The 19,249-nt window shown below is 42.6% G+C and overlaps 1 protein-coding gene across 3 annotated transcripts in view; it reads left to right on the top strand.

Annotated features, from left to right (window-relative positions):
* SLC9A3 (solute carrier family 9 member A3) overlaps positions 1 to 19,249 on the top strand; it is an 81,632-nt gene that overhangs the window by 31,858 nt on the left and 30,525 nt on the right. For all 3 annotated transcript variants that reach the window (XM_089776464.1, XM_006113051.5, XM_006113050.4), the window contains exons 2-6: positions 5,205 to 5,507; positions 12,221 to 12,381; positions 15,903 to 15,981; positions 17,589 to 17,766; positions 18,335 to 18,555. In XM_089776464.1, coding sequence (XP_089632590.1) covers positions 5,205 to 5,507; positions 12,221 to 12,381; positions 15,903 to 15,981; positions 17,589 to 17,766; positions 18,335 to 18,555 — 942 coding nt within the window. The remainder of the gene's footprint in view (positions 1 to 5,204; positions 5,508 to 12,220; positions 12,382 to 15,902; positions 15,982 to 17,588; positions 17,767 to 18,334; positions 18,556 to 19,249) is intronic.

Below are 19,249 nucleotides of genomic sequence, written 5' to 3'. Positions count from 1 at the left end.
CAATTATTTTTAGGAAAAAATAAAATGAGAAATATGACTGTGATTGTATATCCTGTAAAATCTTACTTCTATCAGGAAAACCTTCCAACTTGTGTATAACTGATATAAGATAATATTATTGAGCTATATTAAGAGATTTCATGCAAGACTTCCTCATCAATGCCTTACCAAGAAAGTAGAAGATGGTATCTGAAGAAAAGTTTGATCTCAGAATATGTAGGGCTTGATCCTTCACCCAGTGAATTTAATGTCAGTTTTGCCTGTGGCTTCAGCCAGAAACAATAGATTTAATTATAGAACCCAATCATTCAAACCTTTGTTTAATGAATGAAAACTATGGTGTTCATTAAAAGAGATCAGTTATGGCCGAAAACCTACATTGGGAAGATTGGGAAGGTTTATCCTTAAATAAACTTTTATTTGTAAGTGAAGGAAGACTAATATTAATAGGGATTGAAAAGGGCAGTCGTTGAATATCATCTCCTCTTTAGTTACTTTGTCATTTAACCATGTCCTCTGAGATATAGTTAAACCAAAGAAAAGTGCTAACAGGTTAAATTTCAAAAGATCTGTCTGAGTGATTTGCTGCAAAACCATTGCAAACTATCTTAGAAAGCAGTGAACAGTGTGTTAAAGGTTAAGTTCCTTTGCAAGTTTCCATCTGCATAATGCATTCTTAAAGTATGATTAAAATAGCAAATCAAAATATTCTTAAGAACCGTACCTCTCCATCAACTGCTGGGAGTGAGCGACCTCCCCCCTGACTGAATTGGCCTCTTTAACACTGGTCCTACACTTGATAAGTAACTCCCTTCTTTTGATATGATAGATATATAATATCCCTTCCTCTGTGATTTCCACTCCACGTACCTAATGAGGTGGTTTTGACCCACAAAAGCTTATGCCCAAATAAGTCTGTTATGCTTTGGTGTCACAGGACTCCTTGTTGTTTTTACAGCTACAGACTAACCTCTCTGAAACGTAAGAACTTAGTATTTTACTTTCTTTTTTAAGCCTGGAGACACTGGACCCACCTGGAACTTTCCACTGCTTGTTTGATTTTTGTCAACTAATTTAAATTTCACAGTCCCTTTCCACCCAAAGAAGGTGTGGGGGAAGCAGTAACCCTAATGTACTCTGTGAGATCGTCATAGATTTTTCTTTCTAGAAGGCTCCTTCTCTGATGCTCAGTGTGCATTGAAATACAGTTTAAACACTAGCCGGTCAAACCCTGTTTAAGCTGACTTAGGCCATAGTGGTTTAGAAGTGGATGTTTAACTAGTTCAGCAAATACCATTCCTAGGCAAAGTAGATAGGACCTAAATTATCACCATGAAAATTCTAGGAAATCTCAAGAGTTCCATGCATACTGTGGCATCTCCCATGCAAGGGGCACTCTTGCAATATGATTTGAATTTTTGTGCCCTAAACCTGGTTTGGTGCCAGATTTCACCACATAAAGGCCCTACCATAGTGGAGCCGGGGGCATGTTTGCATTATGGGTGCTACAATGGAACAGCTACAGCACTTGAGTTTTGCTGCTGTAGCCCTATAGTGTAGAATGTAGAGTGACAAAAGGGGGGTTTCTATTGATGTAGGTCAGTGGTCTCCAGCCTTTTTAACCATAAGATCACTTTTTCAATTTAAGTGCAATGTAATATCTACTTCAAACCCAAATGCCCTTGCCCCACTTCCTTCCCACCCCTTCTTTGAGGCCCTGCCCCTGTTCCACCGCTTCTCTGAGGCCTCACCCTACTCACTCCATCCCCCTTCCTCTCCCATCCTCACTCACTTTCACCAGTCTGGGTAGGGGCCTTGGGGTGCAGGCTCTGGTCTTGGGTCAACGGGTTTGGAGTGTGGGAGGGGCTCCAGGCTTAGCCCGGGTTGGGGTACAGGAGGGGTTTCAGGGTGCAAGCTCTGGGAAGGAGTTTGGGTTCAGGGGGACTCACGTCTGCGGCAGGATGTTGTGTGTAGGAGGAGGTTCAGGGCTGGGACAGGGGTTTGGGAAGCAAGCTCTGGCTGGGCACCATTTAACAGAGATGGCTTCCGAGTGATGGAGCAGTAGTTTAAGGCAGGCTGTCTGTGTGGAGGCAGGGTACAGAAGTGGGGGGAGAAGGGACACCCTGACATCAGCATTCCCCCTCTTCTCCCTCCCACACCCTGCACAGCAAACAGGAGGCTCCCAGGGGGCAGCTCCAAGGCAGAGGGCAGGAGCAGCATGACAATGGGTGGAGGGGCAACTGAAGTGCCAGCATTTGATAGCTTTGAGAAGGGAAGAAAGAGAATCAAACCTGATGCATTTCTGCAGTCACTGAAAGACCTAGAACAGGAATAGAAAAAGCAATGAGGCATTGTAGCTTGCTAAAGCCAGCATGGGCAAATCAGTTTTACACAGAATAGAAACAGATGCCAATGCTAGCATTTAAAGCAATACTTCAAAACAATTTGCTTTCATTTTATGATAGTCTGCTTGTGACTTTAAATCGTAATTTCTTTTTCTAGTCTCTTCCTAAGATTAAGGAGGTGCTATTCATGCTTCTTCAGAAACTGTAAGGGGATACTTGCAAAGTATATTAGCTTTATTGTGAATCTCATGGCTAAAGATCCAGGCAACATTTTTAATATTTGCTAACTAATGTTTGCTATTTTTGTTTGTTTCATTTCCAAATTTTACAGTGTCCTGGAAACTAGCACTTGTTTTGTACAACATTATGTGTTTAGAAGATTGTAATTTGGGTGTTAATATTAAAATGTGAAGCTATGATAAAAGTAATTTTTCCATCAGTTTTGGGTGACATCTAATTTACTCTAAACAGTTTTGTCAGCATAGCTGTCAGTTAGGAGTGTGAAAAAATCCCATCCCACCAATTTAGCTATACATGCAAATGCCCTAGCTGGTATAACTTATTCTATTTAGGGAAATTGTATAAGTTCTATTAGCAGGGCTTGACAAATTATGTAATCTACTTGCCCATGGCAAGTAGATGACAAGCCGGCACAGCTGGCGCCGTGCGCGATTAGTATAGCTAGGTTCCTACCAAATTTACGGTCTATTTTGGTAAATTTCACAGTCACAGGAGTTTAAAAATGGTAAATGTCATGTTTTCAGATATTTAAATCTGAAATTTCATGAAGTTGTAATTGTAGGGGTCCTGACCCAAAAAGGAGCTGTGTCGAAATCACAAGGCTATGTGGGATTGTGGTAGTGCAACACTTTTTTCTATGCAGTTGCTGGCAGCAGCTTCCCTTCAGAGCTGGGCAGCTGGAGAGCTGTGGCTGCTGGCTAAGAATCCAGCACCGAAGGCAGAGCTACTGCCAGCAGCTGTGTTGAGGAATCAATGGCATGGTATGGTGTTATCTCCCTTCAGCAGCCACCACTCTCCTGTCCCCCAGCTCTGAAAGCCATAGGGCAGAAGTAAAGGCAGCGTGGGTGCAGAATTGCCACTGCTGCTGCGGGCGGGGTGCATAGCGGAGCACATGGCCAACATTACAACCAGCCGTCTCCAGTTCCCTCGCTATGAAGCCAGCACAGAAGTAAGGGTGGCAATACTGTGATTCTTCTAAAATAAGCTTGTGATCCGCTTGCAAATCCCTATTGGGTCAGGACCCCCAATTTGAGAAACGCTGGTCTCTCCCCTGAAATCTGTATAGTACAGGGTAAAAGCTCACAAACGGCCAGATTTCATGGTGTCTGTGACATGTTTTGTATGGCTGTGAATTTGGTAGGCCCTGAGTATAGCTATAGTGGCAAACTTTTCCAAGTGTAGACAAGGCCAGAGTTTCAGAGTCCATGAAAGTGACAGAACAGAGAGGTGAACACGAAGCACAAGCTAACCTACAGAGATCCATCAATGCATCACAGTACTTTAACACAGTTGTTGAACTGCTGAATATCTATGCAGAATATTTCAGTGAATGTTCCCATTGACTTCAGAGCCCTACTTCTGAAGTGTAAGTAGAGCTGTCGGACCTTCATGCCAGGCCTTATGAAATGAGTGTATTCCCTTTATCTCAAGTTGCAGTAGATCCTGACATACTGTTAGGGGGAGATAGATTAGGTTAGTGAGCTATTAAAACGGTATGACATTTCTGGATTAAACTGGGTGATGTGAGGCATGAGGCCAACTCTATGTCTCTAATTGCCTGAAAAATGCAGTAATTGTCCAGAAATGCATAGTCTGAAGTGTGGTGTTCTCATGACATGGCATTTGGACAATTGGCCAGGGAAACAAGACTGAGACCTTCTAGGTGTGAGTATGAAGGCAGATACTGCAGCTAAGTTCCAGTCGTAAAGTCTAAAACCATTGCATGATATTGAAATACTCTTGGCATTTTTCTCCTTGGCATTGAGAAACTCATATAGGTCTTGACTTGACTCTGTCTGTCTTATTCAGATTCCATAGTATCTTCCTATGGAAGTAGACTATCGGGTTTCTTGTGTAGTTGAGTATTATTATCCATGAGTATGCGTGGTACATCTCGCTCCTTGATCATTTAGGACTATGGTGTCCTATCAGTTCTGAAATGAACTAGTCACACTCAACCATCCAAATAGCCACATCTTGCTGGTGGCTAGCGTGCTGGACATCACAGATCTAGGATTAGATTTTTTCTTGGGCTGTATATCAATGCAGGAAAATAATGGGGAGCAAGACACTTCCCTTGCCTCTCCTTCACAACTTCACTTTGGATTTGCAGCCCTCGGTTCTGTATGCACAATAACAAGTGGTCTATGTAACCACTTAACTCACAGACGAGGTGGAGGGGAATGGGAGAAGCCCTGACTCGACCTCTTATGCCAGCCAGCAGCATGGGAAGTCATGGATTCTGTGACTTGTGCAACCTCTGTGAAAAAATAATTGCCTTACATATCACCAGCTCAATTTACAAAAGGCAAAGACCTGGACTGCTCCATTTATCTTCTAAACAAACAAAATCAAGTTAATTTAGAATACTCACACATGACACTTAGCTTTAGTACATGGCTGTAAGCTATATGAGGCAGCAGCCACTCATTTGACATGTCTGCTATGTGCCTAGCACACTTTTGGATCCAATATATGGAACATTGTTGGTTTTTATATTCTTGGGGCAAACCCTGAAATTCATGTTCAGGCAAAACTCCTATTGATTAGAACTGTTGTAACAGCTGTCACTTTATGTTTGCATTTTGATCCTTTCAAGTTTTTTCTCTTTCTTTGCAGTTTTCCACTTGTCCCACAAAGTCACCCGTGTGGTTCCAGAGAGTGCTCTGCTGATTGTCCTTGGCCTCTTCCTGGGTGGTATTGTGTGGGCAGCAGACCACATTGCCTCCTTCACCCTTACACCAAACGTATTTTTCTTCTACCTGCTGCCACCTATTGTCTTAGATGCTGGATACTTCATGCCGAACAAATTGTTTTTTGGGAACCTGGGTACCATCCTTCTGTATGCTGTAATCGGGACTGTATGGAATGCTGCCACCACAGGCTTATCTCTCTATGGTGTCTACCTAAGTGGAATCATGGGTAAGCCTGATTCTCAAGAGAGTCACTGTCAATTAAAATGGGTACTGGCTGATACATTAGTGGTGCATGACAGATAATTCCTTCTCACAGAAAAACACAAAGTATTAAATAGAGCTGGTTGGATCCTTTTCAGGTGTTTGTACCCTGCTCTTCTGAACAGACAGAGCAGGATACACACGCCACCCTACCTACTGACACACCTCACTGGAATGAAAATGCACGTGTAGACATAATTCCATGTTAACAAAAATATTCCCAAAAGGTTTCTTTTTGCAGAACGAATCACAGAAGTAGAATTATAATAGAGATGTAGCCGTGTTAGTCTGGTCTTGCTGAAACAAAAGACAGGACTATGTAGCACTTTAAAGACTAAAAAGATGGTTTACTAGGTGATGAGCTTTCGTGGGCCAGACCCACTTCCTCAGATCAAATTGTGGAAGAAAATTGGCATGAAAATGTATACCAAAGGGATACAATAAAAAAAATATACCTTTTGGTATATATAGTCATGCCAATTTTCTTCCGCAATTTGATCTGAGGAAGTAGGTCTGGCCCACGAAAGCTCATCACCTAATAAACCATCTTGTTAGTCTTTGAAGTGCTGCATCATTCTGTCTTTTGTTTCAGAAGTAGAATTGTCCTTCAATCCACTCTAGTATTAATCAGCATGCGCCCTCTAGGTTCATTTGTATAATAGGTCACTGTTTCAACATTTAAAGTGAGTAACCATCCTGCTAAGGTGAGATTGAAGACCCATAGTACCAGGTGGCATTTGCAAGGGTCATTCTGCCTACATAGTACTGATGAATGTGTGAATGTTTCTGGGCTGATAGGAGAAGCATACATAGCAGCAGCTATTGCACCATTTTGTGATGGTGTGGTAGCACCGGGTTCATGCCACTAACAGCTCAACACTAGGAAATCAGACCATAAGGGGGAATGAAGCCATGGCTGCACTGCTGTTCAAATATGTCTCCTGCAGAGTGTGTAGCGCATCTACCTGTTCTCTGACTTCCTCATACCTACTACTCATGGAGCTTGACCACTGGTTTTGGATACCTTTTGCAATGGGTGGGGCAGAAATTTTCTTATCCACTCTCACAGGAGCAAACAGAGGCAATCTGGCCCAGTATTTTTACTCCACTAAATAAGGTCTAAAGTGAACTTGGATTTTAGAGAAGGGAGAACTTGGATTTTTTAAATGTAGAGGGTCACAAATAGCTCAAAGGTTGCTTCCACCAACCAGAACAGGGCAAATAACAGAATTTGGGGTTCTGCTTTTTAAAGTAGTGCCTGGGGTATAACTACTTATTTTCCATTAAATATAATGGAAAATGTAGCTTAATTCCCTGCATTGCTTTGAAAAATCACACCTCGAGGTCTAACAGATTAGGGCCACAAATTAAGTAGCTGTTGATTTTTTTAAGTTTATTGGCATGATTGAGTGAATCAATACATTTGCATCTGCAAAATTTGAGGATTTTTTTTAAATTTGGCCCAGATAGATCTGATTTTAAAAGGCAAGGCAAGTTGTGAAACCTGTGTGTCTTTCAAGGTTTTTAAAGTTGGTCAGGATCTGTTTTGTTTAGTTTCTCTAGTTAATTTAATCTAGTGTGTCTCTGGTGCTTATCACTATGGTGTCTGAGTGCCAAAAGTGATAGTTTTCTCAACAAGAAAGTCCGTCTTTAAGAACAGGTGGGGAGTTTTGATTGTTTGGAAGAATGTACTTTTGCTCACCTCAGGGCCTGAACTTTGCAAAACAGAGATAAGCAGAGGGCAAATGAACACAAGAAAACTGCCATTGTCTGAGCAACAAGAAAGAAAAACTCAAAAGCAGGTCCACAGGCCACCTGTATGGTGATCTGGCAACCTCTGAGAAAAAGATGTGCCTTGCAAAGGAGTGCTGGAAGGAAGGAATTTGTTGCCTCTAAGGATCTGGTTCCATGTATTTATTCAAAACTTGATTAGCATTCTGACAGGTTTACGCTGGCTTCTGAGGTTACAGTAAAGCTAGGCAGCCATCTTGCTAGGATTTGAAAGCCTGTTGACCATTTCTCGCTTGCCTACTATTGTTCTGGGTGTTTGTGCTAAGGTTTAGTGCTGCTACTTAAAAAACGCATTATTGTGAAGCTAAAAGGTTGAGATCGCCTTACCTTGTTTTGCAGTAGACTTCCACTCCCAGGTAAACAAAATGGGTTTATTTTTGCACTGTTTGTGGGGGTGGCTAGCGTGTGAGATACCTTATCCCTGAACTGGATAGAATGTGACTTGATCCGGTCCCATATGTATTTGTGATAGGATTACCCTTTTAGTGGCCAGAGGCCTACAAATAGACTTTAAATCAAACAGCATTGTCAGATTTAGGTTAGATCTGTTCCACTTAATGCATTTATAGGTCTTGTACTCGGCATATGTTCAGATACTAAAGAATCATAGCCTAGTACCTTTCTCTCTGCCAAGAACAGAAAGTTTTTAAACCTTCTTGATTGTGCAAGACTTATAACATCAACCAAGCATCAGCCAGGCACTGTTGGCTTCCCAAGTTTGTGGATGGCCTAAAACAATGATTCAGGAACTGTGAAATGCCCTGATGCCTTCCATGAGCTCCAGCGAGGTGTAATCATATAATGTAACAATTCTACTTTAAATGCCGCAATTAATTATTTAAATGATGCTCATTGCAGCAGCTGGAGTGGTGAAGGTGTTAGGATTTAAAGTCCACACCAAGATGGGAATGGGGAGCTACTGCAGGAAAGGAAACGCAGTGGAAAGAAAAGAAGACACACACAAGACAGTAGAGGGAATCCAAAAAAACAGCAAGAGAAGGATGGGGAAGGAAGTGAAACAAAGGGCAGCAATGGTTGTAGTCTTACTTATCAGGATATTTTCTCAATGGGTGATGCTGAATGGGACAATAAGATGATGGCTAAATGAAAGTATTATTGATAACTGGGACTAGTAATTTGTTACAAATAATTAAACATTTTGAAAATTGTTTCTGTTTTGCAGGGCTTGTAACAGAGCAGTTAAAGAAAAGGTCCTGACATTTTAAATCAAAATTTGTTTTGGAACTGTTATCAAAATGACTTGACTAATGAAGAATTTGGATACATGTTCTGCAAAGGCAGTTAAATTATGAAAAATTTGGGAGAAAAGGAAACACTTAAGACAAAAGTTTGTTTTAAATAAAAGGCCATTTTCAGAAACTTTTTCTCTCCCCCCCTTCCCCTCCCATGTTCAAAATTGTAACTATCTGCAATAACTAAAAGTTGAGTTACAATAGAAAGGCCATATTTTCCCCTTTATCTTTGTGCAAATCTCTCACTGACAGCAATGGGAATTCCACTGTGGACTGAGGGTAGGTTGTATAGTCATAAATGTTTTCCACAAACCTTAAATCACAGTTTAAAAAAAAGGGACTCAGCTCTTTCTGTTAAATAGGTTTGATTCCTACAGCCTGCAACAGCGTATGCATCACAGTCAACTGTAAATAATTGGGTCTGATTGCTTAAAACGTTTACAGTGAGGCTGCACTAAGCAATATATAATGCACTGTATGCACTATATACTTGATAGGATGATGTATTATGTATAGCCATATACTATTTGATTCTTTTTCAGTTCTAATCTCAATTATGGAAAAGGCCACAGAAGCTTATCCCTGATTCAGATTAAGTCACTCGCAAATTAGAGATAAGTGGGACAGGAAAAGCTTACATGATACAAGCTAACCAGAGGATTAAACCCAATAGCCATATACTGATACATAAGAATAGAGTGAAGACTGGATATGGAACCTACTGAGAAACCCAGCTCTCCCATTCCAGCTTCTGGGGGAGGGAGGGAACTGGATTCTTATTAGTTCTTGAAGCCAGGTTTGGGGATTTTACCTCTCATGTCATTCTCTGGAGAGTAGTTTCCGGGGGGTATTTTGGGGTTATTTTTTGTTTGTGTTTACTTCACATTTTATTATTGAGGTGAACAAAAATAAAAGTTTAATATCACTGAATGTGCGGATGTGTATCCATTGAAGAGCAACATCAGATGAACTCTAGCTCCTTTGATAGATGACACTAATAACTGATTAATTCTGATCTAGTTCCCAGTACGTGAGCAGTTCCTTTGAACCGGATTACCTAGATTTCCATTTAAATGAGTAGAAATACCTGTTAAATATCATTCAGTGTCCTTAGTTAGAAGTTGTATAGTTTGCGGAAGAAGAGTATAGAAGAAGGCAAGAAGATCAAAACAATAATAATGAAAAGTACTTTTGGAAGAAACATAACTTAAATGTTACACTAAATGCTCCCCACCAACCTTCCACACTCACAAGGGAAAACCGGAAAACCAATCCCAAGTCATGCTGACTGTTCTCGCCCCGAGTCATAAAACTATCACTCACACCCTTTGCTAGTTCTGGTTGAACTACATGGACAGTGAATTCCCACTTTTATGAATTCCAGTTATGATGTCCAGCAGTGTAGACAAGGTCTTCATTTCCAGGTGACTTCCACGGTGAAAATTGTTCTACAGTTCTTTAGTGACAATGCATTGAATTGGAACATATGGGTTGGAGGTTCGGTAGCCTAAGTAAAACTCAGGTTTAGCAATCCTACCTCGCTTGACACTATTTTGTAATAGTTGTGATGTGCCCTAATCATCCCATCAGTATTTACTCACTAGCTTTTGCAAGTTCTTAAAGAATGTAGCTGTGATCATAATTGGTAACATATAAAAAAGATAAGAGATGTAGGTGAGCCAATCCATTTTGAAGGCATTTGTCTTAAGTGCTATGATATCCATAGTTATTGCCATTGAACTATCTCTTTCTTAAACACAGCAAAGAGAGCAAGAATGTTACAGGATCTTTATATGGAGTCAGGTGCAAAGGCTGTTTCAGAATTTTCTGCCAGGCCTGAAAATATTTTGCCACTGATGCCACCCTGCTACCCAACCACTCAATCCCTCCCTCAAAAAAAACCCGATTCTAATCCCCCACACTCACCGCCGCTCTGTGTAAATATGAATGAAGATGACTCTTGCCATATTAAAATAGAGTAACTATGTGCTTCTGAAAGCCAGGAATGTCTCTATTCCCATCATCCTTATCAGCTTTACATAAAGTTATATTAGCTTGCTTGTTGGGGATTGAATGGAGAGATGGTTTCTACTCCTCTTCCACCTTATTGGCTGCTGCCAAATGGGGATAAATGTTGCTGGTACTGTACCCACCCACCAATTTGGGGTCCTACTGCTGGATGAATCTTTCCATGCATTTTGTAACAAACATTTGAAAGTCAGTTCCTCCTTCACATAGCTGCCAATGCCTGAATATTCTGGGCTTTACAAGTTACCTCCATGCATACCCCCCTAGAAGGAGCGAGCCTATGAGTCTGGATGAAAAGTGCCTGCACAGCTATGCTACACACAATGCCATGTCAAAGTCATAGCTCTTCAGTGTTCACTCCCAAACCAATATGTCAATTCTGTCCCCCTCACCTCCAAGCAAATAACTGCTGATGCACATGTACACCAATTAATAAGCTATGGTCTTCTGTACTTTGCCGTCTAGTAAACCGATTCTGGGCTCTGCTCTGATTCTCCCACAGGAATTTTGCACTCCCTGCAGTTAATACTCCCCAGATTCCAATTAATTAATGCCTCTGCCCATTTGTACAACTTCTCTGGAGTTGCAGGGTTCTGGGATATGCCAAGAGACTCTTAGCGGGAATATCAGCTTTCTCTGCTCCTCTGTCTTCTTCCTCCCTCTTTGAGGACAAATACTTCTGGCCACACTTTTTTCCTGCTCTTTTCCCACCATCTGCAAAAAGTAGTTGGCTCTGCCTCTTCATACTCTGCTTCTCCCTTCCCTCCTGAAAAAGAAGCGCACTTCATGGGGCTCCTCTGGTCCCTGTCCACCTCCTTAACTCTTACGGAAGGATCAGGGCTGCTCTGCCCCTATTGTCCTTCCTGCTCCACAGCAAAGGAGTTCTGGGCAACATTTCTAGTCTCTCAAGGCAAGCAGGCCATTTGGCTTTTTAAACAGCATGAGTCATCAAACACAACAGAACAGGGGCTTGAAGCCCTGCATGTCTGAAGTGTTAGTGATGCCATCAGTACAACTCTGATCTCACAACTTGACAAGTACGTGGAGGAGGAAATTATTTTTAAGTATTTCAATTTTAAAATGCATTTAAATGTCATTTCTAAGGGTTTCCAATATTTTGGTGACCTTCCAATATGAGAGACTTACTTCACGGTTTCCTGTCCAGCGGGTACACTCAGAGCCTATCTGCTTGCAGAGCAGACAGTGTTTCTTCAGCATGAAATTAAATTGTTTTTATAGAAGGACTAAATGAAGTTAATTTCCTAGGAGAGAACAAAAACATTAAAATAAATGTAGCATTAGTCTGATATCATAATCAATTTTCTTGAGGGTGCCCAAGCGTGCTCTGCTTACTCACACAAAATTCACTTTTGCTTCTATGGGAGTTTTGTCTGAAAAGGAGTTCAGAAAAGTGCTTTAATGGCAAATCCTGCACTTAATTACATAGATGCAACTCCCTTGAGTTGATTCTAAGTAAGTGAGAGAAGAATTTGGCCTGTAATGTAAAGAATGTGCTATTAATTTAGGGCTGATTGCTTCAGGACCATAAGGAGATCCATCTTGCTGGTGGTGTTACATATATAAGCTTTTTGCTTTGTTTCCATAGGCCATCTCAACATTGGGCTGCTAGACTTTCTTTTGTTTGGCAGTCTGATAGCGGCGGTCGACCCTGTGGCAGTCTTGGCTGTGTTTGAAGAAGTTCATGTCAATGAAGTTCTGTTTATCATCGTTTTTGGAGAATCTCTGCTCAATGATGCTGTAACTGTGGTAAGAGGATTTCATATCCAAGAGTCACCTCAATTCTGGAGGATTTATATATGGAGCTAATATATTCACCATGGAATAAAATAGCATGTTGTCTGTGGCTATCTGCTCATATGTCAGCACACAAGTTCTACTAGCCTAGCTTGTCTTCCTTGTTTGCAGACATTTTGTTGCAAGTATTTATTGCCCGAATATAAAGTGGTCACATAATATGTTGCTATTCCCTGATTGGATAGGTATAACTCTTAAAACTAGGTTTCTGATGCAAATTCTTTATTTGCCATTTATAGATATGACTACCATGATTTACTAAAATTATTTCCAGAGTCTTAGGGATATTCTCTGACAGCTCTTTGAGGTGTCATTTGTCCAACTTTGTGTGTTGGTGTTTTGTTTTGTTTTGTTTTCCCTTCCCTCCAGATCCTAACTGGTCTGGGAACGGGGAAGTGGCAGGGGCCCACTTAGTGGGCTGGATCCAGCCCACCGAGGCCCTTTTGCCCACCCCTGTTCTAAACACTTTCTTAGTTGCTTGTTCCTGTCATCTTCTCTTTTCTAACTTCCATCACTATTTATGTGATGGCTTTTATGGTTACTACTGAAAATGTTGCTTCTCAGTGGCATTCATTTATCACAGATGACAACAGTTGCAGTGCTAGCAGCTCTTCTGATTTTATTGTGAGTCTTTCAGCATGGGGGTGTGGTTTTTGTTGTGTGTGGTGTCGTGGTTTTTTTGTTTTGTTTTTTTTTAAAGCCCCAGCTTTGAGAATACCAACTGTTCCAACATCAGAACCTCCCATTTCATTTTTAAATAAGTGTCTAGACTTGATGGTTTAAGGGGAATGTCTTAAAATGTGACCCCAGTAAATCATAAAGACGTAGACATCAAAATGCAAATAAAAGGAACCTAAAATGCATTGTTTTTAAAAACTGACTATTTTTTAATATTTGGGGATGGCAATTGGGTATCTATATCTCTGAGGACTACAATGTAGAGCAGTAAGGGTATGTCTACACTACAAAGTTAATTCGAACTAACAGACGTTAGTTCGAATGAACTTTGATAGGCGCTACACTAGCGCTCCGCTAGTTCGAACTTAATTTGAACTAGCGGAGCACTTAGTTCGAACTAGGTAAACCTCATTTCACGAGGACTAACGCCTAGTTCGAACTTACTAGTTCGAATTAAGGGCTGTGTAGCCCCTTAATTTGAACTAGTGGGAGGCTAGCCCTCCTCAGCTTTCCTTGGTGGCCACTCTGGGCACCACCAGGGAAACTCGTCGGCCCCTCTCCCGGCCCCGGACCCCTTAAAAGGGCATGGGCTGGCTACGGTGCCTGTGCCAGGTGCAAGCCTGCCAGCACCCAGCCAGCAGACCCTGCACCTGGCACGCTATGAGCCAGCCACCCGATGCCCCCCAGCCCTCTGCCTCTTCCCGGGACCAGGCTGGCGGCTCCTGGGAGCCTGGCCAGGACCGCAAGAGGCGGGCACCCGCCTGGTCTAGTGCAGACATTGTGGACCTCATCTACGAACTCCGCACTAGGCACAAGAAAGTGGCCATCTAGGGCAGGAGAGCTGCCAGCCTGGCCACCCAGGAGCAGGTTTGCATGAAAATCAAGGTGGTCCACTGAGACCCCCGACCCTGAGCCCTGAGCTTACAATGGCCGTACTGGGTCAGACCAAAGGTCCATCTAGCCCAGTAGCCTGTCTGCCGACAGTGGCCAACCCTAGGGACCCTGGAGGGGATTGACCGAAGACAGTGACCAAGCCATTTGTCTCGTGCCATCCATCTCCAGCCTTCCACAAACTTTGGGCAGGGACACCACTCCTACCCCCTGGCTAATAGCACTCCATGGACCCAACCTCCATGAATTGATCTCACTTCTCTTTAAACTCTGTTCTAGTTCTAGCCTTCACAGCCTCCTGCAGCAAGGAGTTCCACAGGTTGACTCTTTGCTTTGTGAAGAAGAACTTTCTCTTATTAGTTTGAAGCCTGCTACCCATTCCTTTCCTTTGGTGTCCTCTAGTCCTTCTATTATGGGAACTAATGGAGAACTTTTCTTTATGCACCCTCTCCACCCCACTCATGCTTTTATAGACCTCTATCATATCCCCCCTCTGTCTCCTCTTCTCTAAGCTGAAAAGTCCCAGTCTCTGTAGCCTCTCTTCACATGGGACCTGTTCCAAACCCCTGATCATGTTAGTTGCCCTCCCCTCTCCCAGCCTCTCTCTTCCCCTCTCCCACTTCTTTTTCCCAGTCTCCCCCAGTTTTGTTCAATAAAGAGAGATTCTATTTTTGACCACACGTGTCCTTTATTTTGTACATCAGGAAGGGGGGCTAGGGAAGGGTAAGTGGAAGGAGGTGAGGGAGGAATGGGGTACGAGCCCCCGATGGGGAGGACTGGGCTGGCTCTGCGGGCTTCTCGGGGTGGAAGTTCTCCTGCAGCCCCCCGATTGACCCCTCTCCCCAGATGGCAGCCTGCGGCAAGTGCAGCCGGTCTGATGGCCGAGTGCTGTGATGTTCCGCGTGTGGGCACTCAGGGCACTCCAAGCCAGGACTGCTTTGCAAGTGGGGAACCCTGAGAACTGTCTGTCCGGGGTGGGGGTTGGGTCCCTTTAAGCACAGCCCTCGGCTAGCCTGAGACAGCAGCTCCACGCTCTAAGTCCTCATCTGATGCCCTGCCGGCACTGCTTCCGGCCATCCTTAACCTCGGCTCAGGGTCCACTCTGTGTGGACATGCTAGTTCGAATTAGCTAAACACTAATTCGAACTAGTTTTTAAGTCTAGCTGCGCTAAGTTAGTTCGAATTAGCGCTGTAGTGTAGACATACCCTAAGAGACTTATAATCCAACCTAGCTAGTTTAAATTATTTCTGTAACATCTCATCACTAGCCCTGTTCCTGTAGTAATTAAAAATAATTCTCCAAATATTGTCCTCAATTTCCAAAGCACAGTGTTTAATTTTTGTCTGGAGACCCATTTGGTGTTTGCCAAAGTAGAATTCTCTGCTTTGCTCCAGCCTACATTTTAATTAAATAAACGGTATTCTGAAGAGCTGAACTGATGATCAAATTATTTTGCTATTAATTTCTCAGAGATATATTGTTGGATGCACCAAACCTAAAATATTTATTTTTTAATCACACTAAAATCCCTGGCCCAAATCACCCTCTGTGCTCGAATGATAATTATAATCCATTAAATGGCAGACTTTATCATGATTAAAAGACTTTAAAAACTTCTCTTAAGTACTGAGCTGCTACACTGATAGGCTCTATGGAAGACCTTTGGATACATAGCTAGACAAAAGAGTCCAGTCTTCAGATAGCTATATTGTACAGATTTCATACTGATCATATTTTGGCCTCTTGTTGTTTGATTACGTATTCTCCAGTTGTCTGCTTCATAATAAATGGATTTTTTTATCTCAGTCTAACAATGTCAGGATTTCCCAGCCTCATACATGTGGTGATTTGGATTGGCTCGATTCAGGGAACAATTGCTAAGAGAAGCTACTTTGTCTTTTAGGTGCTGTACAATGTGTTTGACTCTTTCGTTGCAATGGGAGCTGATAACGTGACTGGGGTAGACTGCGTAAAAGGCATTGGTGCGTAGAATTTAATTATATGTTACATCATTGATAAAAGTCTGCAGGACTGTAACAATAAATCATCGTAACCCTGGCACATTATGGCTTTTTCAGAACCTTTTCCTTCCATCTCTCACCCTGTGGTTCTGTGGCACACCCTGGAAGAAGGAACCCTGTGACCCCCCTGAACGGAAGTTATGAGTGTTGGGTTTGGCCTCTGAAATCTAGGCACTGATTAGATTAGAATCAGTGAAGACTACCTGACCTGAAAACTAGGGTTATTTTCTTTAGTAGGAGGGCTATTTATATATACACACACCCCATCTGTTTTAAATAATCAGGATTGGACAACGGTTGCCAATCAATGTTGTCTACGATGTTGCCGTTCTTTCTCATTCTAAGCATAGGGAAACACTGTATCTTTGTGTTAATGGTGACCCAAGTACAGTAGACTTCCGATAATCCGGCACCCTTGGGACCCAGGTGGTGCCGGATTATCAGAAATGCCTGACTATCAGGAGGTACTCTGGCAGGGGCAGGTCTCGTCGGAGGGGAAGCGGGGGAGGGGGCGGGGGTGTGCCAAACCCTCCCTCCTGCTGCAGGGAGGCAAAGCCTGTGAGCAGCGGAAGGGGAGAGGCGGCGAGAGGCAGGCAGCTGCATTCAGGATGTTCTAATCAGTTACACTTACTCCGGCTGGATCCACAGCTGACAGGCTGTCAATCTACCTTTCCTCTCTACTGCCTGGAGGGGGGAGGGGGTGAGGCGGTGGGAACGGGTAGATCCGCAGGTGACAGGCTGCTGCTGAAACTCACAAGAGATCATCCCTAACCCCCTCCAGGCAGTAGAGAGGAAAGGTAGATTGACAGCCTGTCGGCTGTGGATCCAGCCGGAGTAAGTGTAACTGATTAGAACGTCCTGAATGCGGCTGCCTGCCTCTTGCCGCCTCTCCCCTTCCGCCGCTCGCAGGCTTTGCCTCCCTCCAGTAGGAGGGAGAGTTTGGCATACCCTCTCCCCCTCCCCTGCCGACCCCTACCTTCCCTTGCCCCCCCTCCTCCAGGCAGTAGAGAGGAAAGGTAGATTGACAGCCTGTCGGCTGTGGATCCAGCCGCAGTTAATCAATTACACTAACAACTTGAAGCAGCTGCTGGAGCACTTCCGGGTTGCAGTTGGTGCCAGACCATCAGGCGTACCGGACCACTGGATGCCGGACTACCGGAGTTTTACTGTATATCACTTTGTATGTGGTTTGAGGAAAATTTGTCTTTTACAGAATAACGGGAAAATTTGTTTGCTCAAAATTCCAGGAATTTGTCACATCTTACTGTACTGCCCTCTGACAATAAATGACCTTGTTTCCCTGAAAACAGTGAGAATGCCAAATACATATAAAGCACTCAAAAGTAGTAAAAATGTGGTTAGTGGGCTTTTTTTTTTTTTGCCAGTTAGCTGAATTAAGTCTCAGAAAGATAGGGTTCTAGCATCATCCCCCAAGATCATTAACCATTTGATAGGAAGGCCAGTAATAGTTAAGCCACTTACATGGTGTAGATTTTTTTTTTGTTTTTTTCTTTTTTTTTTTTTTTTTGGTAAGAAATCAGTATAATTTACCTTTGTCCTTGTTTCAGTGTCTTTCTTTGTGGTGAGCCTGGGTGGAACATTTGTTGGCATTGTCTTTGCGTTCCTACTGTCGCTGGTCACTCGCTTCACCAAGCATGTCAGAATCATTGAACCTGGATTTGTGTTTGTGATCTCATACCTCTCCTACCTCACAGCAGAGATGCTTTCTCTCTCTGCCATCCTGGCGTAAGTCTTGTGTTTTATTGTTTTCCCTGGCAATGCTGGAGATGGAATGTGGTGTTTAAAATCAGTGAAATGTTAGATTTAAAACAGAGGGAAATTAGAGAATACCACAAGAGGAAAACTAAAGATTTGTTCTTAAAACCATGAGAGCATAAATAAGCAATGGGTTACAGCTCTAAAATACCATTGCCAATCAGCCAAGAGCACATGAAGTGAGATGCGCAATGATTGCACACAACAGTACATGTGAGCTGTGAGCTGCCTCTGTATCCAGTCAGTGCTGCTACACGTTCATTTGGCACACACCATAAATTTTAGGTGTGCAAATGCAATGAGCAAAACTACCCTACCTCAGGAAACTGTCTTGGTTACAACAGTCTTGAGGACCAGTGAAATGATGGAGGGCCACTCATGCAGCCCGTTCACTAATCTAGGTTGTCCATCACTGCTCGACAGTATTAATTTAGATGCATTTATTTATTTCAAGAATTCTTATAAATTACTGATTAGAATGATTTTGTCTGTATGTGGCAACTATTATAACTCAAATAAATGATGAACTTCTTTTCAGGATAACTTTCTGTGGTGTCTGCTGCCAAAAATACGTCAAGGCTAATATTTGTGAGCAGTCTTCTACCACTGTGAGGTACACCATGAAAATGTTGGCAAGTGGCGCTGAGACTATTATATTCATGTTCCTGGGGATTTCAGCTGTAAATCCAGCCATCTGGACTTGGAACACAGCTTTTATACTATTGACTTTGGTCTTCATCTCAGTGTACAGAGTTATTGGTAAGAAAAACTGTCATTCGATTTTTGCAGGGTTGACAGAAAACATATTTGCATGCTATGTGGGATCATGGCACTTAGAGAATAGTACTTTTTGGCATGCGCTCATAGATTTTAGTAATCTCCAGTGACATTGTTAATCCTCCTGGTTGGTAGGGGAATAGGTTATTTAATAAGTATCATCGTTGGCTAGACAGTTTTAATCAGATGTGTGGGAAATGACACCTGAGTCACTCAAAGTCTAATTTGCTGGCACTAGTAAATCTCTACATCAGATGGACTTTATGCTAGAGCTTCTCCCTAAACAAAAGGCTGGCGCTTTTTCTCAATCATCTCTTTAGCCCTCTTCTGTTAGCCCTTTTACTTCCATAATAGATTACATTAAGCAAATGTCTCAAGCTTGAAGCCAAGCATAACATGGTGTTGTAAAAACTGTACACAATTATAGCTCCTATCCAATTGTGTACGGTACAAGTGGTTTCTAATGACTGGTGAGAGAGGAGAAGCAGCACTATTGCACCCATTCAGCATACTGCAAAGCTACCAGGATTAGCTGTCGTTTTATTGGCACGAGATAAATGATTCACTTTCAAATAGGCCAAATTGTGATTAATAATGTGCTAGGGTGTAGCTTCTGTTCAAGTCTGCACTATTTAATCCATTGTTCTGGTAAGTGGCAAAAAAGACAGCTATGTAA

The sequence above is a fragment of the Pelodiscus sinensis genome, chromosome 2, assembly GCF_052426305.1.
Source record: "Pelodiscus sinensis isolate ZL-2025 chromosome 2, ASM5242630v1, whole genome shotgun sequence".
In the NCBI taxonomy this organism is placed as follows: domain Eukaryota; kingdom Metazoa; phylum Chordata; order Testudines; family Trionychidae; genus Pelodiscus; species Pelodiscus sinensis.
This window is presented reverse-complemented; position numbering and strand designations above follow the sequence as displayed.